Source organism: Lolium rigidum, chromosome 7 (genome assembly GCF_022539505.1).
Source record: "Lolium rigidum isolate FL_2022 chromosome 7, APGP_CSIRO_Lrig_0.1, whole genome shotgun sequence".
Taxonomy (NCBI): domain Eukaryota; kingdom Viridiplantae; phylum Streptophyta; class Magnoliopsida; order Poales; family Poaceae; genus Lolium; species Lolium rigidum.
The window spans coordinates 102,930,963-102,955,173 of record NC_061514.1 but is presented as its reverse complement, the minus strand read 5'-3'; the positions used below and the strand labels follow the sequence as shown (position 1 = coordinate 102,955,173).

At 45.5% G+C, this 24,211-nt stretch overlaps 3 protein-coding genes across 3 annotated transcripts; 2 read left to right on the top strand and 1 right to left on the bottom strand.

Annotated features, from left to right (window-relative positions):
• The first annotated feature begins 2,459 nt into the window (after positions 1-2,459).
• On the top strand, positions 2,460-4,544 carry LOC124677247 (protein CHROMOSOME TRANSMISSION FIDELITY 7-like). The gene is made up of 6 exons (XM_047213247.1): positions 2,460-2,530; positions 2,610-2,826; positions 2,920-3,012; positions 3,540-3,614; positions 3,708-4,060; positions 4,288-4,544. Exons 1-6 carry the CDS (start codon positions 2,472-2,474, stop codon positions 4,421-4,423), a joined length of 933 nt encoding a protein of 310 aa, XP_047069203.1. The 5' UTR covers positions 2,460-2,471; the 3' UTR covers positions 4,424-4,544.
• A 223-nt stretch (positions 4,545-4,767) lies between these two features.
• On the bottom strand, positions 4,768-14,488 carry LOC124671776 (cell division control protein 48 homolog B-like). Its single transcript, XM_047208107.1, has 13 exons — positions 14,328-14,488; positions 8,233-8,542; positions 8,075-8,119; positions 7,930-7,985; positions 7,662-7,811; positions 7,487-7,594; positions 7,253-7,352; positions 6,649-6,933; positions 6,407-6,576; positions 5,930-6,058; positions 5,435-5,528; positions 5,271-5,348; positions 4,768-5,196 (listed from the first exon to the last, which is right to left on the bottom strand). The coding sequence occupies exons 1-13, from the start codon at positions 14,486-14,488 to the stop codon at positions 4,882-4,884; spliced, it is 2,001 nt and encodes a 666-aa protein (XP_047064063.1). The 3' UTR covers positions 4,768-4,881.
• On the top strand, positions 14,487-17,745 carry LOC124671775 (peroxidase 18-like). The gene is made up of 4 exons (XM_047208105.1): positions 14,487-15,236; positions 15,919-16,098; positions 17,073-17,238; positions 17,333-17,745. The coding sequence occupies exons 1-4, from the start codon at positions 14,487-14,489 to the stop codon at positions 17,743-17,745; spliced, it is 1,509 nt and encodes a 502-aa protein (XP_047064061.1).
• Positions 17,746-24,211: the final 6,466 nt, after the last annotated feature.

Here is a 24,211-nt window from a genome sequence, read left to right as displayed (position 1 = left end):
AACCAGAGGGGAGGCATTGCCACCGGGTGGATTTATTGGTTTATTCTATCAGAAAAATCAAGATATAACTTTGAGTGGCTATACTGATGCCGACTATCTTTCTGATCCCCATGATGCTAGATCACAAACTCGATTTTTATTTTTATACGGTGGAACTGCTATCTCATGGAAGTCAACAAAACAGACTTTAGTAGCAACTTCCACTAACCACTCTAAAATAATTGCATTATATGAGGCTCCATGTGAGTGTGGATAGATTCGCAGAGTGATTAATCACATCCAGACCTCATGCGGCATAGGTTCATTAGAATCACCAACTATTATCTATGAAGATAATGCGTTGCTCAAATGCATATGGGATGATTAAATGTAATATCCCAAAACATATTGCTCCATAATTGTTCTTTCCTCATGAATCACCGAAAAATGGAGAAATTAATATTTTGCAAACAAAATCTTGTGACAATCTTGCAGATTTGTTCACTAAGTCTTTACCAACAGGTGCATTTCAAAAATGCATTCATGGCATGGTATGAGACGACTTGGAAAAATTTGCAAAGTTCAGAGGGAGAAATCTCCTAGGACTGAACTTAGTATTTATCATCCGATAATAATATATTGTACTCTTTCCTTATGAGTTCTCCAATGAATTTGTCATATAGGTTTTAATGATACAATTATTATACCAATAGTACATCGGATCCCTATATTATACTTATCTTTTTTTAACGGGATTTTGAAGGACATATACAAGATCAAGTTTTCAAGATCAAGGTCCATCAAGATCAAATTTTCAAGAGACCCTATAGAGAATTTCGGACCTAGAAGATTTCGAAGACATCGCTTGTCCGGGGGGAGTGTTAGGAATTAGCGTCATAACTAGGCTAATAAAGCAGTTAGGATTTCCATTAGGATAACTATCTAGTTGGTAATCTCTAGCGTTGTCCAAACGCTATGTACATAGAACCATTGTTACACCCTTTTGAAACAACGCAAATCATGTAACCGACCATGTAAAGCACCCGTAGGACACTATAAATACCCAACAGATTATACTAATAAAGACATCCATTTTCTCTCGATCTCTCGTTTCTCTCTAATTAGTTCGTACCATGGTGGATCCCTTAGTCATAGTATCACCTAAAGTCAACACAATACATATATGCAACTGTAGATTGATATTGCACGGCCAATTCCTCCACATGCCTAAGGCTGGCTATAGTGGTAAGTATCATGTTGTAGTATCATGCATATGCTACTTGTGTATGGTACTATCTCTATAGTGGTTAGTATCATGAAGTAGTAGTATCATAGTTATCTATATTTATTACTTTTTAGAATCTCAATGCAAATGTGTGCACAATTTTATTTTTTTGACCCAGAACTGTGAGGCAAAAAGCCCCACAGCAAATTTTCATTTATATTAAAAGAGCAAAAACATAACTTAGTTCAAAAGAATAAAAACAGAAGAAAAGAAAAGCTATGTACACCAAGGAAGAGGGACCTAAGGCAGGGACCTAATCCAAGATAAGAGCTTGTCCTTGTGCTTAGCCTTAATCCTATACTGCAACAGAGACATATCATGCACAAACTGACTTTTCCACCTAGCAAACGTCTCCCTCTCCTGTCTGAAAACCTTAGCATTCCGAATTAACCAAATGTTCCAGCAAGCAGTAATAAGAACCTCCATGAAAAATGGCAAACCAAAGTCTTTCTTAGCAAGAGTCAAAATCCTTTGCATGTCCACCTCATCCTTACTCCAAGTAATCTGAAGATAAGTCCAAACTCTTGCACTAAACTTGCAGTCAAAAAACAGATGTACTCTATCCTCATATACCTGTGAATGACATAGGTGACAAGTGTAATCCTCTGTCACATTCCAATGTCGCCTCTTCAACAGATCTTTAGTATTTAATCTATCAGATAAGAGCAACCAAGCAAAAACTTTCAATTTCATCATACAAGCAGATTTCCATAACCAAGAGTAAACTGTAGGCACTCTAATATGAGCATGGGTCTGATCATATGTGCACAAAATTTATTTGACATTAACTTTTCTCGTGACATGCATATGATACAGTATCCACCTATGTTACTCTAATCTCTTCTCTCCTCCTTAATTAGCTGCCACATCAGTATTTTTATGGGACCAATATATATGATACTATCACTATGGCCAGCCTAAATAAAACATTTCGGTGCAGGCACAACAAAAACATTTGCGGCGCTTGTTTTGGCGCCCGAATCCCACATCTGCGTTTCATAATCCCGCGCGACGGCCTTCTCAATTCCTACCCGCCCGAATCAAGATCCCCTCCGCCAGCGGCCTCGTCCCCTCATCTTGCTCGGTCGCGCCCCGTCCCTCGCCTTCCTGCTCCTGCCGCCCGCGCGCCGTCGTCTCTCCTCCCCCTTCCCTCCAGCAAACGAGAAGAGCGGGAGAACGCGAATCGGAGACAAGGCTCGACGAGGAGATGCAGCCCAAGATCAACGCCTTCTTCAAGCGGCAGGCCCCAGACCCGGATCCCAACAGGTTCTTCTTCTCTCTTCCCCAATCGAAACACCGTTCCGCAGCTTCACCTCGGCTGATCTGCGCCTACGGTCTTGCGCAGTGGCGACGAGGCGCGCAGGGAAGGCGGCGGCGCGGCGGACGCCAAGGTGCTGAACAAGAAGCGGAGCTACGGGCAGTTCCACCTGGAGCTTGGGCAGCCGGACTTCCTCCTCCACGCGTGCGCGGTCTGCGGCATGATGTACGCCCGCGGGAACGACGAGGACGAGAAGGTCCACAGGGCTTACCACAAGAGCTACTTCCAGGGCGTCCCCTTCAAGGTCCACCCTGCTCCCGGTTGTCTCTGTGAATTACACTGCCAGTTTCGTGTATTTCTCTGAGAGAAGAGTTCATTCTGACCGACGGGGTTGCAGGGCTGGCGCGATGAAACTGTGGTTGCGAGGTCCGAGGGCGGCGACCGGATTATTCTCGCGACTGGGGAGAATTCTTGTACGCGGAACAGCAAGGTATTTCCTGTTTGCTGAACTCACTTTGTCATGTCCGGATGCATGGCTTTCTGAAGAAATGTGGACTGTTAGTTCACTGATAGCTGTAATATGTATGTGTCTATGACTAATTACTACTAGAAGCCTGAGCCACTTCACAAACAATCCACATACTGACATTAGAAATGTAGATGCAAATATGGGACTTGGGTATTTTTTTTCCAGACTTACTTTGCTTTGCCTATAACTATTTATTCCTAAACTGTAAGTTTACTGGTAGTTGTAATCAGTATGTGTCTATAACTAATTGCTATTAGAAGCCTTAGCCACTTCACAAACAGTCCACATCTTGGCATTAGAGAAACAGCTGTACATGTGTAGGTGGCCCTTCACCAAACCAAGGTTCTGAAGAAATGCAGAACTGTAAATAGCAATTTACTGATAGCTGTAATTTGCATATGTTTCTGCTTGCTGCTAAATTTTGAAGTGTAGATCCAAACTGCACAGACTTAGGACGCAAACTATGTAATGTCATGTGCATATGCCAGGTTCAGGAGGTGATCAAAGTGGTGGAGAAGGAGCTGGGGTTTGGTGAAGGCAGGCTCCTTCATAAGCTCTGCAAGGTAACTTACAGTCTGAATTCCCATAACATGGTACAACAACATGAATGCGATATGTTTTGTATTGCTGCAAATAAAAGGATCTTTGCTGCATAGGTTTATCTGTTTGTATCCAGTGGGAGGATAGTGGGATGTCTTGTTGCCGAACCGATAAAAGCAGCACACAAAGTTATTCCCAGCTCCTCATCGGAAGACAAACACGAGTTACCAGACAATAAAATTGAAGCAGCACAAGCAAACCATACATTAGAGTTTGGGAAAATAAGTTTCAAGAGGGAAGTCTTAAGACGGCATAATCACCCCGACAAGAACAGAGAAGAGAGCCAGGGCCCTGGTGCCATAATCTGCCAACAAGAAGCTGTCCCTGCTGTCTGCGGATTCCGGGCCATCTGGGTGGTGCCGTCACGCAGAAGAAAGGGACTAGGGTCGCAGCTAATGGATGCCGCAAGGTGTGTACTCCAGTCCCCTTTTCCACATTTTGCTTACTCTGATGCTTGTAGCCGTTTCATGCCTTGAGAACTCATCACTGCCAAACATGAACAGTTCTCCTTAACAATGAGACATCATTGCATTCTGTGTCAATTGCACGACTTTTTACCAGATTGCATCACCCAGCAAATATCACTGGTTTGTCGAGCTTTCCTCTGACGTTGCTACTTCGATTCGTTTCCTGCAGGAAGAGCTTTCGCGAAGGCAGTGCGCTGGGGATCTCACAATGCGCTTTCACTCCACCAACCTCTGCTGGCAAGGCACTGGCGTCGAGTTACTGCAAGACGAGGGCATTCTTGGTCTACAGGGAGGGAGATGTATAGTACATGATGCTCCCATTTATGGATAGCTAACTGACAAACAGTTGTAAAATTTGTCATGTTGAATATAAACAGCACAATTTCTGCTGTACCTAGTGAACAGAAGAGGTTATAACGACACTTTTGCATATGTATCCTCTTTGACAGCAGTGTATTCTCATGATTTCTCGTTTTCCACATGATCTTGGCAGTCAAATGTTGTTACGCGCTATTATCAGTGTGTTGACATCAGTAACCGAGATCATAATGTTCAGCCGATAGCAAGTACGGAGTAAAATGGCTGTAGGCAAACACAACCAGAATAAATGGAACAGCATAAGCACTCAACCTTGACCTTTCCATAAAAAGAAATGCACGAACATATCATTCAACTGACCAGCAATATCATTATCAACGGACAGACTAATCTAGAATGCTTGCACAATACAAGCTTAAACAGAAACTAGAAGATGTAACCTATTCTAATGTTTCCTCGTTGATGGACCATGTATGGCAGCAGCTGCGTACTCGTCAACTTCTGCTTTTGTCAGTGATGGCTTTAGCGACCTTACTGCAGCCTCAAAATGAGCCTTGTCTATCGAACTTGCAGTGATATCTTCCCTCAGTGCCAACATTCCTGCTTCCCTGCACAAACCTTCGAGATCAGCACCGGTGAACAGCTCGGTGCGCTCCGCTATCTTCCCAAGGTCCACATCCTCCCCTAACCCCATCTTGCGTGTTTTGATGCGTAGTATCTCATGCCGACCTTGCGCGTCTGGTGGCGGAACATACAACACCTGCAGGCCAAGAGAAATTTATGATCAGTTACTGCTAATGAACATGTCAGAGAGACCCAGAGACGCGAAAATACCATATCAAAACGCCCTGGGCGGAGAAGCGCTGCATCGATTGCCTTGGGACGATTAGTAGCAGCCAAAACAATAATGCCCTACAATAGAAAGCCAGATAACCTCTTAATGAACAGGGATGTAGATGCTCAGTAGAATTATGTTAAAAACTATAGCTAAGACATACCGTAGCCAGTTCTAAACCATCCATTTCAGTCAACAAAGTTGATAGGAGTCTTTCTCCTACTGTGGCATTGCCACTGCCCCCATCAGGACCAGTTCTGCATACAAGTATCAACCTAAGTTATACCGCTGCGAATTTAGCTTCTTGACAGTGAGTACTCAGTACTGAAAAGATTCACAAGTACACAACTAAAGTTCAAATAAAACTTGGTTCAGGTCCTAACAAGAATAAAATTCAGGAACAGTTTCAAATAGTTAACTCCTCTAGTCCCTAATGCATGAACAAGTTCTACATGATGTGCACCATAACATATACAAATTACTTGGTCAGATAGGAGCAACAAAAGAATATAGAGATTATTATCTATTCTCATTATTTCTACAAGTCCTCTTTTACTAAAAGCACACATTACTTAATGTACATTTGAAGTATATATGTTCACAGTTAAATTGAAGTGTCTATGTTCGATATCTAGGACAAAAGGATGACCATGCATACCTTTTAGGGGCAATTGCATCAGCCTCATCAAAAAATATAATGCTTGGAGCAGACAGACGTGCCCTCTGGAATGTTCTTCGCAACAAAGCTTCACCTTCTCCAACATACTTCGAGTATAGTTCTGCACCACTGGTTGACAATATATTTCAAAACAAAGTTGGCTTTCGATGAAGAGCAAATCTTGAACAGCAGGTGGATAGGCTAACTAGTTTAAGTTTATCCAAACTGCATGATACTATAACAATTAAATCAACAAATACTTCTATTATGCCAGCTTGATCAAAATACCATATGAATTGGTTTGTGCCTAGAAAAAGTTCATGTTTATTCCTTCCTGTGACCACTATCTCAGTTCTCACTATATCTGGGATTAACTGGGCTCAGCTTGATAATAAATGTACGGAGTCTTTCGCATAGTAGGATAGAGAGCTGTGATTTGATTCAAAGAACGGACACAGTAATCGTTCTATGACAAACCTCAAAGAAAAGAAAGAAGCTTGGGCAGCATGTGCTGCAGCCTTGGCAAGGGTGGTCTTTGAGCACCCTGGAGGACCATGCAAAAGCACACCACGAACTGGTGATATCCCTAGTCTAGCAAATGCAGCAGCATGCTTGATGGGCCACTCAACAGCTTGCTGAAGCTTTTTCTGAAGCATAGAAACAATCACCATTACAGCAGCTTTATTGTAAAACAGACAAAAACATGAAACATGTCTCACCTTTAGATCTTTCAAACCTCCTATATCATCCCATGAAACAGTTGGAGCTTCTTTAGTTACCCCTCTTATCATGCTTGCTTTGGCCTCATATCTAGCAGACTCCCAATCTTCCATGAGTAGTGTGATCATCTCCTCATCCTCAGATGAGTTTGATAATCTACGATAAGCAAATCTTGCAGCTTCTCGACATAGAGCTTGTAAATCAGCTCCAACATAACCATTGCAGTATCCAGCAATAGTCTGAAGATCGACAGTTTCATGAAGATGTAGATCCTTGGTATGAAGCTACAAAATGAAGGTTGTAAGACTACACTGTAGGTAAAAATTCATGACATCAGTTAATGGATTCAGAGAATGCAGGTTGTCAGTGTTATGTTACAGACATTTTTAGACACAGTGCATATAATATCAAGTAGTGGCCAGTGACAATACTACCTATCAGTTCTATACAAAATTACAAAGATTCCAAGTCATGCATCCGAACGCATAATACTTTGCAGATTTAACCATACAATCGGATAGTAAGAAGCATTATGCAACATAGAAGTCATCAAAGACATGCATAACAAATTGGATACTGATCCAAAGAGAAATCTTAAATTACCTCAAGAATCTGCACCCTTTCTTCTACAGTAGGAACAGAGACCTCTATCTCTGAATCAAAACGTCCTGGCCTTCTCAATGCTGGATCGATAGCATCCACCCTGCACATTACCGGACGAGATACTGTTTCAATAGTAGAACAATTTCTATGAGACGATATATATATACGATGGTCTTGTCCTACTAAAGAGGGTTGTAAACATGGCCATTAAAAGCAGAAACTACAATCTCCTACCTGTTAGTTGACGCGACAACAACTACGTGAGGAAGCTTCTTCGACGACTTCTTGTTCCCATCCATCAAAGTTAGCAGCTGACCAACAATGCGGGACCCCTGCTCTCTCCTGTGAAAGCACATTAAAAATTCAGGTTTTGACAGGTGCAAAAGATGTAATGGTATAAGAAACATACTTGCTGTCACGTCGCGGACATATAGCATCCAATTCATCGATGAAAATGATGGCTGGCCTGCCCTGCGATGCCTGAGAGTAGGCTTCGGCGAAAGCTTCACGCAGGAACCTCTCACCTTCTCCAGCATGAGGTTTATGCACAGAATACGGCCTGCCAAGACAGGCACAATAAAGCAAGTGACGATCATGCCCAAATGCGCACCACGAAGCAAATGATGATCCTATTTGGCGGATCGAAAATTCAGTTATGGAAGTCATCGAGTCAGTACTCGATCATTGTCAGGTGGGCGTTGCACTCCCGAACGATGGCTTGGACAAGGCTTGTCTGACAAAGAACAACAAGAACCGATCTTAAGAAACGTGCAGGTTAATGTTTGAAGGAGGATCAAGGCGTGGCCGTTGAGAGTGCATTACCTTTCCCGTGCCAGGGGGGCCGTAGAGCAGCAATCCTCTGGGCCACTGCAGAATACAGGCTCGCGCGTCACACGGGAGCAGAAATTGGTCAGACGAAGGCGCGCTGGGTGCTGAAAATTGGTGTGGGGGAGTAGAAGGGGGCAGACAGGTGGTAGTACCTTGAGCCCGAGCAGGCGGGACTCGCGGGCGTAGAGGAACGGATACACCACGAGCTCCCGGAGAGCTTGAAGGGCCATGCGGTTCCCGGCGATGGCATCCTCCGCCCGCCAACCTCCGTCCGGCTCGCCGCCGTCTCCATTGCTGCCGCCGTCGACGCCTCTGCTCCCCGCGGCCATCACCTCGCCTATTCGATTCTCTCTGGAAGTAGTGCGGCTGCCACGGCTGTTCGGCTGCGTGGTGCGGCGGGGGGCTGGACGGTGCCTCGTCGGCGGAGCAGCGCTACCCTGGCTCGACTGGCGGCGGACGGAGCTGAGTTTAGGATTTGCGTAAGTTTAGGTGCTGTAGGCCGCCTGAAGGAGATCGAGGTGGGCTCGGCCCACTTACTTTCCCGTTCGCTACTTCGATTTTTTCCTTTCCTTCGGCCCATTTACTTTCCGGTTAGCTACTTTGATGCTATCAAATCTCACGTCAATCATGTTACAACTCATAACTAGCACGAATCACGATGCAAATTAAATGGTATAAAACTTAACTGAGCATGAAGTTCCTAGCAAATCTCCTAAAGAAAAGGTTCCTTCGTTGCTCTTTTTCTTAGCGACGATGCAGCCGGCCGGCTTACCCCATTTTCTGCTATAGTTTGTGCCAGGTTTTCTGTTATGGGATGTTTTTTTTCTTTTCACAATTTTATTTTGAGTTTAATTTCCTAATCTTAGTTGATTTTTTATATTATTGTATCTATTTTATGCTTTTGTTGTTCGTCAACATTACAAGTATTATTAAAAATAGTTTATTTCTATTTTTGTTTTTATTTTCGTTTCAAGCACAACATGAGCATATGCACCATGCACATTTTTCAAATAGGTGAATGTACCATATGAAAACCATGAATATTTTCTTTCAAACCGGTGTTTTAATCCATCAAAGTATCTTTGAACCGACTTTGAACCGACGAATGATTTTTATAACCTCGTAATTTTTTATTTTGTATATATAAAAATTTATTTCGGAATACGTGAACATTCTCTAAAGGGATTTGTATTTGCGGGCATACGCTTGCGGGTCTTCTTCTTGGAGTCGTTGTAGGAGGCGCCCCTCCTCAGCCCGGGCACATTTGTCTACTAGAGTGAATAGTTCTAGAGTGGTGTTGGGATCCCTTGTGTTCATCTTCTTCCTCATGCGAGGGTTACAGATGCCCACGTGGTAGGCCACCGCAATACCTTTTGGAGTTATCTTGGGTATGGTGTGTAGTACTTGGCAGAACCGTTGCGTGAATTTTACTAGGCTCTCTCTGGGCTTCTGTAATAGTTGTGGAGGTTGATGATAGTTTCCTGAGCGGTTAAATCCTCCCTGGAAGGTGCCCACGAAACTGGTCACACAAATCCTCCCATGACTTGATGGAGCCAGCGGGCAGCTTGGTTATCCACGCACTAGCCTCGTTTTTCAGTGCAAGATAGAACTAGTTTGTCATGACCCTCTCGTTCTCGTCCCCTTCCACCGTCTGAATAGCGGTGTAGTATATATGTAAGAAGTCCCTTGTGTTGGTCTTCCCGTCGTACTTGTCTGGGACATTGGGCTGAAACTTGGGGGTCCAGGTGACCCGCCGCAGTTACGTGGCGAAAGCAGCGTTGCTGGCTCAACATCTTCATGATGATGGCACTCCCGGAGATGTGTGCCCGAGCATCTTCGCCATGTCACCCATCGAGGACCTGCCAGAGGTCCCTTGACTAGGCGGTTCTGGAGGATTCCACTAAGACATGATCATCGTCTCTCTCTCTCTGAGGCCGCATTGCGGGGAGGTGCCCGCTCGTTATAGCCCCCGAGCGGTCACGAGGCGGTAGCCGACAACCATTCTTAGGGTTCCCTTCTGTGTGGGGTGGGGGAGCGGGAGCACACTTTCTCCTTGATGCAAATTTAGTGAGTTGAAGTTACTTTTTTTCTAGTTACAACCTAACTTACTTTCTCCGTCCGCAAACAAGTGGATGTTTTGCTTCAAACTTTATCTTTAAAATATTGTACTTCTACCTTTCCAATATATTTTAAAGTAGTAAAAATTACTTCTCTCTCATCACACATAATTCAAACCCAATAATATTCACCACATGTTATCTTAATTTTATATATGCTTTGAAGGTGAAATAATTAAAGAGAAGAAAGATATTGGTTTACATCTTTCCAATACAATTATCTCTTCACTTAATAATATGTATTAAAAAACCCGCACATTTATTTATTTGTGATATGTATGGCCGAAGGGAGTACAACTCAAAAGATGTCATTTGCCACGAAACTTGCAAAATCACGATAGAGATGTGCTAGCTTGTCGTGTCGGTCGGACTCTGCCGGCCACGCGTCCTTTCCCGGAGCGGGATGGCTGCATGCTTGCAGCTGGCCCCCATCGCGCGCGCGCGCAATGGTGCAGTGCACAACAGCGCATCGCTCTGACGAGTTTTGCCATCGAGTCGTGTGTTGTCTCGGCGGCCGCGGCGAGCCAGTCCAAGCCGCACCAGTTTTGTCACAGAGACACACGTGAACGTGCCCAGTTTTTCAGGCCCGTCAAAATCCCTGCTAACCTGAGAGCCAAGAAAACCTGTCCCGGCGGTGGCGGTTGGCCGGCGCGGCAAGTAAAAACGAACGGCGACTGACTGACACGCTCATCCATCCATCCAGGCATCCAGCTACGGGTCCTCGCCCAACGCACGTTCCTGCGCAGTTTGAAAGCCCGGAATCGGAGACGGAACGGAACGGGCGCTAAAAGTCTCTGTCCGCGGGCCCAGAAGCTGCAGTGCACCGCCGACCTCCTCTCCTCTCTCGGCCAACCAACAGCGACACGCAAGTAAATGCGGCCATCAATGGCAGCGCAACCTTCATCCCCAGTTACTACGGCACGCCGATCCGTCCAGCGAGCCCACCTCACGCGCTCTCCACATGCTGCTCTGACCACAAGGGTAGGAAGTAGAAGCGGTAAAATGACAGAGAACTCAATTCGCCTCATGGTTCACATGAATTTATTGTGTGAAATCACATTTCAAAACATTCAGAAATTGTGAAGTAAAACTTTGTATATACATTTAAACATTTATACTATGTTTGCACAAGTTTTTTTTTTGATAAAAATGAATATTGTGTCCTGTGTAAAAAAAGGAAGTTTTATGCTCCAACGTGACTATCGTGGGACACATTTTTTTACATAGGTCCCATGAAATAGTTTTTACTCCCAAAACTTATGTGCAAACATAGAATGGTAGGACGTACAAGCGAAATTTTATTTTAGTTATATTTTTTTAATTTTTTTTGTATTTATGTATGTTTTTATAATAGATTCATATGCACATATGAGCCAAAACACCATCTCCTTAAAATGCCTGCCTTCAAAATATGTGTAGATGCACCTAAAATTATTTTAAGAATTCGGTTCAATGGACAAATGGGTTGTACAAGTTGCCTGTCCGACTCTCGGATCCAAGTATCTGATCTCATTGGAAGTAGGTATTTGTCTCTCGAAATAGGTGAGAAATAGGATAAACTTACATCTATCATAGATAAATTTTTTTTAGTCCTAACCCGTCAATTTTCCCCCGAATCCACGTATATGGAGATCTCACGTACATTCAACAAGCTTCGTGAATGCCTCATTGGGGCCGATTAGCCTCGATGGAGACGACCTTCAGCTCCTCCAAGCATGCATCCAAGTCAAACGCGCAAGCGACCTCGGCGGAGGCGGTGAAGGAAAGATACGAGGGAGTGGGGGGGAAGGAGTGTGTGCTCACCAGAAGGTCATGGGCGTGCTCAACGGGTGGTCGTAGGAGAAGTAGAACCGCCGGATTCGACGTAGAACTCACGGCGGCCATTGGAGAAGATGAGGTAGAAGTCGATGTGTGTGTGTGTGTGTGTGTGTGTGTGTGTGTGTGTGTGTGTGTGTGTGTGTGTGTGTGTGTGTGTGTGTGTGTGTGTGTGTGTGTGTGTGTGTGTGTGTGTGTGGTGTCCTTGGTCCAATTCTTTCGGCGAGGATGATCAGGGCGACAAAGCAGTCCTCGCAGCGGTGTTGGCTGAACTCGAGGTGGTCACAATCGACGACACAATCAAGAACTCCGGTGAGTCTATCGGCGGAAGGTTTCGACGCAAGCTGAAATTTCCCAAGTGCTAGTGTTGATCGATATACATAGCACAATTTTGCCTCGAAAACGTTGGATACAAGGATCTCGGGTGTGAACTTTCGATGCCTATTAAAAAACTAAGAACCAAACGATTTTTAAAATCCGCATTAGTAGGAAACACAACTACAGGCCAGGAGCTACCGCCGACGCGCCAAAATGGTGGTCCGTTGGTGCTATATTACCGTCGGTGCACCAATTTTATGGGCACCGATGGTGCCCAAATACCAACGGCATAGCAAAAAATTGGCCCGCCGGGGATAAGGGTTGACCAGGGCAAAATCCGCCCCCTATAGTGGTGCGTCGGTGGTAAAGATTACCACCGACGCCCCACTATAGTGGTGCCCGGTGGTAAGGGGGCTTAGATTTTTGGTCCCCTGGTGGATCGCTTTTTTGTTTTGTAAAAATAAAAGGAAATGATAGAAATTTCAAAAAATAAAATCTTGCGAGATGACGATGCGTTTAGTGTTCTAGTTCCTAGAAAAATTAAGAAACATGAATTTCTATATATTATACAAATAATGTCATGTTTCGGTAAAACGGCTTTTCTAGTTGCATAGGACTTCCGATGAAAAGGTTTTTATATGAAAATGTACCTACCACAGTTACATCCGATTTCTACGGCCTATGGCAGTTTACCAACTTTTTTAGATTACTAAAAATCAAAATGTAAATAGGAGGTTCCTGAGTTTTAAGATTTTGATGATTTTTTAAATTACCACCGGCACATCACCATGTTGATGCGCCGGCAGTAACATAGGCTATATATTGAAAACAGCCTCACACTCTCTTCTTTTTCTTTCTCACTTTCTTCCTTCCTCTCTCCCTCCTCCTCCTCTCTTGTACCGACGACCTCCTCCAACTGCTGCATCGATGACCTTCTACTCCTCCCTGATGGCCTCATCCTCCTGCACCGACGACTTCCTCCTCCTCCACTTGCACCGCCCCTCTGGCCTCCTCCTCCACCTGCACCACCCCTCCGACCTCCTCCTCCACCTGCACCACCCCTCCGGCCTCCTCCTCCACCTACACCGCCTCTCCGGCCTCCTCCTCCGTCCTCCACCTCCACCTGCACCGCACCGACAAAATCCTCCTCCTCCAGCACCGAACCAACATAATCCTCCTCTCCTCCTCCGCCCTCCACCTGCAGCTGCACCGCACCGACTGAATCCTCCTCCTCCCGCACCTCCTACACCAGTGCGGCGTCGACAACATGATCGAGGGGGGGGGGGGTCGGCCCACGACCTGGATCTAGATCGTCTCTTTTTTTGAATTTTGAAAATAATACCGCCGGTGCATCATGTTGGTGCGCCGACAATAAGCCGTTACCATCTGCATGTTCCCACCGGCGTGCGTTGGTGCGCCGACCAGAAGGTATTTTGGTGCGGTGGCGATAAGGTTTTTCCTAGTGGTGCAGTTTGCGTCCTTTTTTCTACTGAAACTGTAAAATTATATTACTTTAAGGGTTTACCCAGACACGCCCTAAAGAAGAGGGAAAGAACGGCAACATGCAGTGGCATACGGCACAGCGTCTACGTGACAGCATTCATTCATGGCGGGGGCCGAGAAGGAGGACGACCAAAAACACCATCCGGCTTAAACAAATCGAGCAGTGTTTGTACGGCGAGACGGGATTAAGCGGGCACCGGAACATGCCCGTATAGTATAGTACCACGCCGCGCAGGCGCAGCCCTGCGTGTCGCAACGCAAGCTGGCGGTGTACGTACCACGTACGTGTAGCAAGATTTATAGCAGCAGACGGACGGATAGATAGAGGCGTTGCCGCTCTGCAGCTACGCGCGCGTCCGCTAGCACACGGCCGCTAGCTGCACCGCCCAAGAAACAGTAGACGCGCTTTGGAACGGGTATGTCGCATTAGATTCTCCGGACCAGCAAGCATTGTTTCCTTCCGTAGCTCGCCGTCCCGCTTTGCCGCCGCTTACCGGCAGCCGCCGCAGTAGCCATTGGAGTTGGAGTGTTGCTTTGCGCGCCGCGATACACTCGTGTTGTGTGTGCTCTCGTGACTCGTGAGCCAGCGCTGCCTCACGAGCTTCTCTTGCTGCGGCTGCATGGTGCTGGTACTTGCGGCGGTCTCTTCGGTCATGGATCGGAGTCGGAGGCGGCAATGGGCCGTCGCCTGCGCGGTGGTGCTCTTGTCGGCGCTCCTGGGGGTCGCATACTCGCAGTCGCCGTCTCCGGCGCTGGCGCCCAAGCCGCCAGCTACGCCATCGCGCACTGCGGTGCCACCGGCGACGAAGCCAGCGCCTAGTCCTTCGGCGTCGCCGGCGCCAAAGCCATCGACACCGCCTACGGCGTCGCCTGTTCCAAAGCCTCCGTCTCCGCCTGCGCCTGCACAGGCGCCAAAGCCCTCGTCCCCACCACCCGCGGCGACACCGGTTCCAAAGCCGCCGGCGCAGGCGCCGAAGCCCTCGTCTCCCCCACCTGCGCCGACACCAGTTCCGAAGCCAGTGTCCCCGCCAGCGCAGGCGCCGAAGCCCTCGTCTCCACCACCTTCAGCGACACCAGTTCCGAAGCCAGTGTCTCCGCCGGCGGCGCCAAAGCCGTCGCCTGCAGCGCCGGCGCCATCTCAAAAGCCGGCTCCCGCGCCGGCTCCGAAACCGTCTCCTCCTACGGCGACGGCACCACCACCGACACAAAAACCATCTGTTCCTCCGACCCCGCCGCCGGCACCGGCGCCGACGCCTTCGCTGGCTCTCTCGCCGAGCTTCTACGCGAGCTCCTGCCCGAGCGTGGAGCTGGCGGTGAGCGACGTCGTCAGGTCGGCATCCACCTTGGACCCCACCGTCCCCGGCAAGCTCCTCAGGATGGTCTTCCACGACTGCTTCGTAGAGGTATGGACACACAGAATGCTTGCTCATCTTGCATTTGGGAAATGTGTTTTACTTGCTTGCAACCATGGATTTTACATGTCAAAAAAAAAATACCATGGATTTTAGAGTTCTTGAGCACGCCAACAAATGGTGGAACAGGTGTTCTTATTCTGAGTTAGTTTCAATGTTTCACATGTCTCATGTTCGTCTGCTAGATCTAGACTTCAATCAAGTTTTCCTTGGAGAAAATTTCCCTGCCCTAGTGACATTGGAGCATTGCATCCACAGTTCTTACTATTATTCAGCAATTCCGACATTTGACATGACAATGATTTGCGCCCCTTTGAGAGAATTTGCTTTTCCCTTTCCATATTTGCCAAAGTGATTGTTCTCCTGGACCTATTGCGTTCTTTAGTAATGTCTATGTATCTGTCCAAAACATTCATTCAAAGGAACGATCTAGAGCAGTTTTGCTATTTTGAGCTACATCAATCGCACCCAAAAGTTCGCCGCAATAAGAAAAATCACATCAAAAGTTCAGCCATCATACATGCTAAGGGTCACAAAATACACCTGTCTTCTGACATCATACATGCCTTAACTGACAGCACTTTACAGTTGCACCTCACCAGGTTTTTGAAAGCTTACCCGCATGCACAATGGGTTTAATTGTGTAAGCATTGTGATTTTCTCTATATCCCAGGGATGCGACGCGTCAGTGATGGTCCAAGGCAACGGCACGGAGAGGACCGATCCCGCGAACCTCTCGCTCGGCGGGTTCAATGTGATCAACGAAGCCAAGAGGCTGCTCGAAGCCGTGTGCCCTGCAACCGTTTCTTGCAGCGACATCCTAGTCCTTGCTGCAAGAGATGCCGTCACATTTGTAAGTAGCAAGTGCAGTTATTCAGACCCATTGCTCTTCATTTAGATTGCTGCAACGTATGTCTTGCTACAATCCTCACAAAATAGAAATGCCCTATTTAAATTTGGCAAGATAACTGAATCTGGTTAGATAAAAGATGGTTCTCTTATTTAGATTGCTGCAAAGCCTGTCTTGCTACAATTCTCATAAAATAGAATTGCCCTATCTAAATTTGGCACGATAACTGAATCTAGATAGATAAAAGATGGTACTCTTATTTAGATTGCTGCAACGTATGTCTTGCTACAACTCTCACAGAATAGAAATGCCCTATTTAGATTTGGCACGAATGCACGATAACTGAATCTGGTTAGATAAAAGATGGTACTACTACCCTGGGCAGGAGTACATACGGCATCATAAACTCAGCACTAAATGCTGCAAGGATTAGATCTTGGATGAATCGTGTGGTCACGGTCCTGTATGTGACAATGACTAGCTGAAACATAGGATTAGCAAGCCTGTCTTATGATTAGTACATCCAAATATAATGGGGAGGGAGACCCTGGAGAGGTTACCTGTAATTGAACATAATCCCAATTTAGTCTTGGGACCCTTAACCATTTTCTGTGCATGATTATTAGTATGTCACATGGTTGCTGGTCCTAAAGGTGATCATGGCCAAGTACAAGTGGACACAACTGAGATTCTGAAACTTCACAACAGATGTGATCTGAAAGTTGTCTCTGCATTTGCTAATTCCAGGACAGTAGAGTTGCAGTAAGAACCGCTGAGATGGCAGTAATTGACCATATGCTATGTTTAACTCCTTTTGTTGATAAATTTAGGTTGTTGAGTCTTGACTAAAACATTACTTAGTTTGGTTGATGAACTTTTTTACTCTGCCCTGGGGAGCAACTTAGCTGATAGACTGAAGCTGACTGCTAACTACTAATTCATGAACTGATATTCAGTTGTGTGTTTTTTCGAACCAGACCGGAGGACCGTCGGTGCCCGTCTCCCTTGGGCGACGTGATAGCCTCGTCTCCCTGGCATCCAACGTCCGAAGAAACATCATCGACACGGGCTTCTCCGTCGACGCCATGGCGGCCAGCTTCGCCTCCAAGGGGCTCACCCTGGAGGACCTTGTCACCCTCTCAGGTACTACAAACTCTGTCGAGTAAACGTCACTAAGCTGGATTTTTGGTACCGTCGCCTCGTCGATCTCATCTCATTGTGAGCATATATGATGCAGGCGGGCACACGATCGGGTCGGCGCACTGCGGCACGTTCCGGGAGCGGTTCAGGTCGGACGCGAACGGGAGCATGGTGCCGGTGGACGGGACGATGAACACCGACTACGCGAACGAGCTGGTGCGGACGTGCGTGGCGTCGGCGAGCGCGACGGTGGACTGCGACGAGGGGTCGGCGGCGACGTTCGACAACCGGTACTTCAGCAACCTGCTGGACGGGCGCGGGCTGCTGCGCACGGACGCGGTTCTGGTGCAGAATGCGACGACGCGGGCCACGGTGGCGGCGTTCGCGCAGAGCCAGGAGAGCTTCTTCAGCAGCTGGGCGAGCTCGTTCGCCAGGCTCACCAGCCTCGGCGTCAAGACCGGCTCCGACGGCGAGATCCGGCGGCTATGCTCCAGCGTCAACGGCGGCTGATCGGTCATCCATGGACATGTAACAGCAACACATACGTAGGGATCTCGGGTGTATTAGCGAGCTGATAATGAGATTTTGATTCGTTTGTTCATGCTGTAACTGATGATCAAGTCCTCTCTTTTGTTAGGCTATATAGACTTCCGCTGTAGGTGTTGCGAGGACGTCGTATTCTGCTGCTGTGACTGGCAAGGCCCCGACGACTTCCACGCCGCAGATATATGCATTTTGCTTCAAGTTGGCATACATGTCTCGAGTCTTTGTTTGATTGTATGCTTCAACGTTGATCATCTTGTGATCTGAAGCTTAAATGCTGAGGAGGATCTTGACATGGGTCTTGATGAGCAAATCTTCAGAGTTCTTTCTTGTGGCACCGAAGCTTGAATGTTGAGAAATATCTTGGAATAGGTATTTGATTTGATGAGTATAGGTTCAAAGTTCTTCATCGTAGATCAGCTGATAGTCTTCAAAAGCGCGAGATGTTCTTGTTGCATCAAGCTTAGCGTATGCACCTTGAGTCCTTTAATAGTGATGTCTTCAACCGAAAATATGGTGGAGAACCTGGGTGCCAGCGCACCTGATTTCAAAACATTCGAAAAACGTCATTTAGATGTTTCAAGAAAACTTGAAATAATTACCTCGCGTACATCTCATCTCAATACTTATCTGGGAAAATTTTCAGAAAAAAATACGCCCGTACGTGACTCATACAAAAAAGTGAAAATGAAGTTTTGTTATACTGTGAATAGTATACGCATAATCAATATACTATGGACAGTACAATTTGTTATTTTTGTGTAGGCTACATATTTTCATATTTTAGGTTGAAATTTGACACGCACGTACCTACATATGTACCCCACACACATGATTTATGCCGAATTTTTTAAGTTAAGTTTAGTATTTTTTCGATTTTATTGCTAAAATCGGGTGCGCCAGCACCCAGGAGCCAAAAATTCGCGTCCTGTCTTCAACACTTATCTTTGGGGGATGGGAGTAGTGTTTTGGAACATGGGAGCATATGCTCCCTCTATTTCTATTTTGAAATGTATCTTACACATATTTTAATTTTTTTAAATTAAAACAAAAAATTTGCACGTACATCTTCAGGTGCTACGCGCTCATAAAGTTGCTTCATAAAAAATTGACATGTCATGTGACATGTGTAAAAAAGATAAAATTCGGTATTAAAATAATGCTTTTCACAAGATAAATTTTCTCTTTTTTTACATGGACCGCAAAAACATTATTTTTTCGTGAAACTTGACGAACCCACATACATTATGGAGATGCACATGTAGAATTTTTTCTCAAAAAATTTCAACACTTCGAAATATGATTTTTTTGGTAGAGGGAACATACGCACCCGAGAGCCGAATTGAATTTCCGTCTTTGAGGGCAAATATATTGTGAAAGAACTACTTTTTCTCATAGCTCAGAAGCATGATGGATGATGAAGAGATTATCATCAGGCTTCAAACTGATTGTGCAGAGCATGCCTTTCATTCTATAGGAATGTTCTGCTTGATGCATGGTCTTTTCCTTGATTCTTCATGAACTTCCTTGCTTGACTCATGTGCATAGATGTGCTTTACAACATGTGATGAGTTAAGGTTCTAGCAGTTAAGCTACTTACTGGGACTATGTTCTTGTGTACACTAGATAGGAATTTTAGCCCCTTAAACATGGTGGCATCAATCATCCAAAAATCCAATACAAGGGCATTAGACACATTTTCAACTTTGAAAGCCACTCCTTGACTAGTTAAAATATTCAGATTTGAATCAAGGAATCAAGTCTTCCCTGAAACTAATTTGGAATTAATTAAACATTTTAACAAAAGGTTTACTTATGACCAGACTATCCTTTCCATCCAACTGATCATGTCATGTGAGTATTTAGTCTAAAACCCTAGGTAATTGTTTCTCCCTCAAAATGGAAAAAAACATATTTATCGACAAGTGTAACTTTTAATATCATTTTGAGATATATTATATATTAGCTCATCTCCCATCAAAAGAAATTGTAAAGAATATATCTAATAATTGTTTTCCTATGTTTTCTAAAATAGTAGAAATAGGGAAACTATGTTTTTTACTATTACTTTGTCTTAGAAAAATATGAAAAATTAACCAAAATATGTTATGGTAATTGTGGCGCGTTTCACCAAAAACCTCGCCATTACATGTTCTACTTTTCAAACTTGAATCACACAAACCATTTCTGGTCATTTGAAACCTTAGACCAAACTCTATTGTAAAATCATCTAAAAAGTCTTAGTTAATACTAATAGATGTGCATCCTCTTGTCCTATCTCCTAGACATCCTTTTCTTGTTTATATAATCTCAAACTTGTGAGACATTTTCAATAGCTTGGTATGTCCAGTCCAATGACAATGACTTCTTTATGTTCTGCTCAATTCACTTGGCCGCTTGCCCTCTCTCTCGTACTATCTCACTATAGTTGGACCCTAGAAAAATACTCGGCAAAAACTCTCCTCTTCTTGGATTCCATCCTAGCCCAAGGTGTGCCCAATGCACTGGTAAAGTGCGCCAGCATGATTTAGAGCGATGCAAAGAGCCCATTGGATTTTCCATCTCTCTCGTTACTCCTCCCAGGCAAGCCAATGACCTTACTTCTTTCGTCGGAGCGTTGGTCTCTTCCTTGAGCCATAACTCCCCGACATGTCATCCTCGAGAGTTTCGACCCTGTTTCGAACACATGGTGGGTGTGAAGTGGAACTTTGGCCCTCGGCCAACCATAGTATTCCTACCAATCCAACACTTCCAAAAATTTCATTGCCTCATTAGTGGAGCTCTCATTCACGTCTTCCACGCGTCGTTCTCCATCCTGCCTTGCCCTTCACTTTGGTTGACACATTGAGCACGCCTGCAATGCTCCCGACATGAGAGGATCTCATATTTTAGTTGGGAGTTGTAGAGGGATGGTGTTGATGAAGAAATGGTGCAAATGGAAATGGATACTACTCTCACTTCCTTGCCTTCTTTACCTTATTCATCGCCATCGATGATGTAATCTTCATGAGTGATTAGAGCCTTTTGGGTTTTGTTCTTGATGTTGTTCTTATTCTTGGGGAAGGAATTGGACTTGTTCTTGCGAACGAGTTCTCCAACACCATCTTCCATCTTCTCAAAGATACAACCCACGCTATGAATTGATAGACACCTCCATTGTAGCATCTCCTCACTCTTTCTCTTCTATTCAAGATCTACGTGTTTCTTGGACTTTGTTTTGTATTATTGGGTTTGAAGTTCTTGTTCCCCGAGAAGCTTATTGCAGGAAGGCCCATGTGCTCATCCTAAGTACACTTGGTGTCCACAAGGCACTTGGGTGTCTCCACTTCTTCTTCACTCTCTCCTTCCACTCGGATCCTCTTGGCCTTTAATCTCAGGCTGAATCTCTTGGATCCTCGTACACATGCAGTGGTATTCTCCGAAATCTTCTTCATTATGCACATGGTGATGAAATTTGCCACCACATCACTAGGGGCGAATGAGAGATTATCCTTTTTTGAGTGGAACATCGTAGTGACGTAAGGAATGGTAGCTTGAAGGCACTTCTGCTTGATTCACTCATCATCATTTTCCTTTCATCCATGGTCCCTCATCGTTACCTTAAGAGACTTGTGTCTATGATAGAGATTTAGGAGTGCCACATTGACTCATCACTAAGTTGTGGACTTCTTGTTGGAGGATAAAAAAATCAAACTTTGAATGCTCGTGTTTGAAAGGATCGTATGCCGCACCTAGAGGGGGGGGGGTGAATAGGTGCTAACCAATTTTTAGTTCTTTTTCAATTTAGGCTTGACACAAAGGTAAATTCTCTAGATATGCAACTAAGTGAATTTACCTATATGACAAGATAAGCAACTAAGCACGATATAGCTACACAATATAAGAGATAGAATAGGATAGAGGTAACCGAGAGTGGAGCACGCGATGACACGGAGATGATTCCCGTAGTTCCCTTCCTTTGCAAGAAGGTACGTCTACGTTTGGAGGAGTGTGGTTGCTACGAAAGCCAAACCAACAGCCACGAAGGCTTCACTCGGATCTCCTGTGAGCAACGCCACGAAGGCCTGGCCCACTTCCACTAAGGGATTTCCTCGAGGCGGAAACCGGGCCTTTACAAGGTTCTTGGGGCACACATCCACAACTGAATTGGAGGCTCCCAAATGCTGTAACAATACAACAATCAACAACAACACATCAACACAAATCAACTAGGGAACCAAATAGGAACACTAGCATGAGATTCCTCAAACAAATGAGGGGGAAATGAAAAATGCTTCGGTGAGGATGTAGATCCGTGGCTTCTCCTTCGAATCTCCAAAGATCAAGAGATTTGGTTGGGGGAGGAAGGAGATCTTGCAAATCTTGTGTTTCTTGAGGTGGCTCTAATGGAGGTGAAGCTTGGCGAGATTTCTTGTGCAATGATTGAGCAAAGGGGGAAGGAAGAAGAAGAGGTATAAATACCCCTCCCCAAAATCCAGCCGTTGGGCCTTCAGGGCCGGATAATCCGGCCTAAGTTAGGGCCGGATAATCCGCCCCCCGGATAATCCGGCCTCCTGGTACAAAACCGGGACAATGTCCGGCCAAATATCCGGCCACTATCCGGACTTGCTTTTCTTCGGGTCCTTAGCCGTTTTCGAGGGGGCCGGATATTCTCGAAATGTCCGGCCCGGATAATCCGGCCCTGGGACAAAACCGGGACAATATCCGGGCAATTGTCCGGCCCCTATACTGAGTTGCTTTTCCTTAAGTCCTTAGCCGAAAATCTGGGGGCCGGATATTTTGGAAATATCCGGCCCGGATTATCCGACTTCGATGAACTTTTTGTCGATTCTTTTTGACAAGCATCGACCACATCCAACACACATACACATATGTCTATATAAACCCTGTACCACTTAAACAAACATTAGTGTATCACATATATTGACATCAAACACTCAAAACATAATATGAGAGATGTTCTTTCAATCTCCCCCTTTTTGGTGTTTGATGACAATATACGGATTTGCAAGAGAATCGCTATAGAGACAAGCATGATGGCAAAACATAGAGGCACTCCCCCTACATGTGTGCATATAAGTAATTTGCATTTGAATACAAATACACAACACATAGGAGCGAGGTGCCTCAACACAAGAGGTATCCATCATGAGCTCTAACAAGAGACATAAACATATATGAAGTTGAGGTAGGATGCTAGAAATCATACCCATGTGTAGATATATGATACGGAGATATAGCATCACACATAATATAATAGCCTTGATCTCAACATATAGAAATCCGAAAACCATAACAATGTCTCACACCACATAGCACATAGTTTTAAACGGAACACAACCAAAGCAAATAGTTCAAATAAGAGGGAGCACAAGCAATAAAGGAATGATAAACGCATATGCTTGTGCCCAAACCATGCAAATCCCCGAGAGAGTTCCTAATAGAACACTTCTCCCCCTTTGGCATCGAGACGCCAAAAAGGGGACAAGCGCGATGCTACTCGCCCCATGGGGATCACTCGGAGGCATCTTCATCATCGGACTCGTACGCCGCTTCCTCTTCTTCTTCTTCTTCATCAGTGTCAGGGGCATCCGGAGAGCGGCGAGCGAGGCTAGACCTTTGAATGCAATCATCAAGATCACTCCACGGAACCTGTGCAGAATGCCACCCACTGTAACCTGGGTGAATTGGAGGCTGAGGAGGGGGTCCTTGCTCACCACTGAGCTTGTGTAGAATAACCGCCTGAGTATGCTTAATCTCAGAACGCTCTCGGCTGGACGCATAGTTCTCCTTATGGATCTCAATGTTCATGCAAAGGATGTAACGCTGAAACCAACTGAGCCTGTTCACTTGTTTCTTCATAGCGAGGAGGTCAGGATGGCGAGCAGGAGCAAATCCACTAGACCGAGCATCACCCATGAAGGAGTCAGGTGGAGGTACAGTAGAGGAGACAGGCTTAAGCTTGTAGGCCTTCTTGACAGAGTGCTTCATCAAAGGGTACCCACTCAAGTCTTCACCACTCACGCCCGCAGTGTTGTTGATGAGGAGCTGGATATATGGTGCGTAAGGTATAGTGGTCCGGGAGACCATGGCATCACGAATCTCATGGAAGATGTAGTCCATGACATCAATAGTGTAGTTGCGTTCCTCATTCTCATCACGAGCACATTGAAAGCTGAGGTACATGAGATCCACAAGAGTTCCCCAGATTGCATCATTGTTACCACCACTAGGAGCGATAGTGGACCGAAAGAACCTGAGTAACTGACCATAGATGGTAAGCAGCCCCTTGGTCTCTCCCACTTTTCCGGCGAGATGTATAGAGATCAAACGAGTGCATTCTTATCTGCCCTCCGAGGTCCATGGAGACGACGACCTCCTTCGCGGGAACTCCAAGAATACCAGCAAAACGGCGCAAGGTGGCCCTACGGTG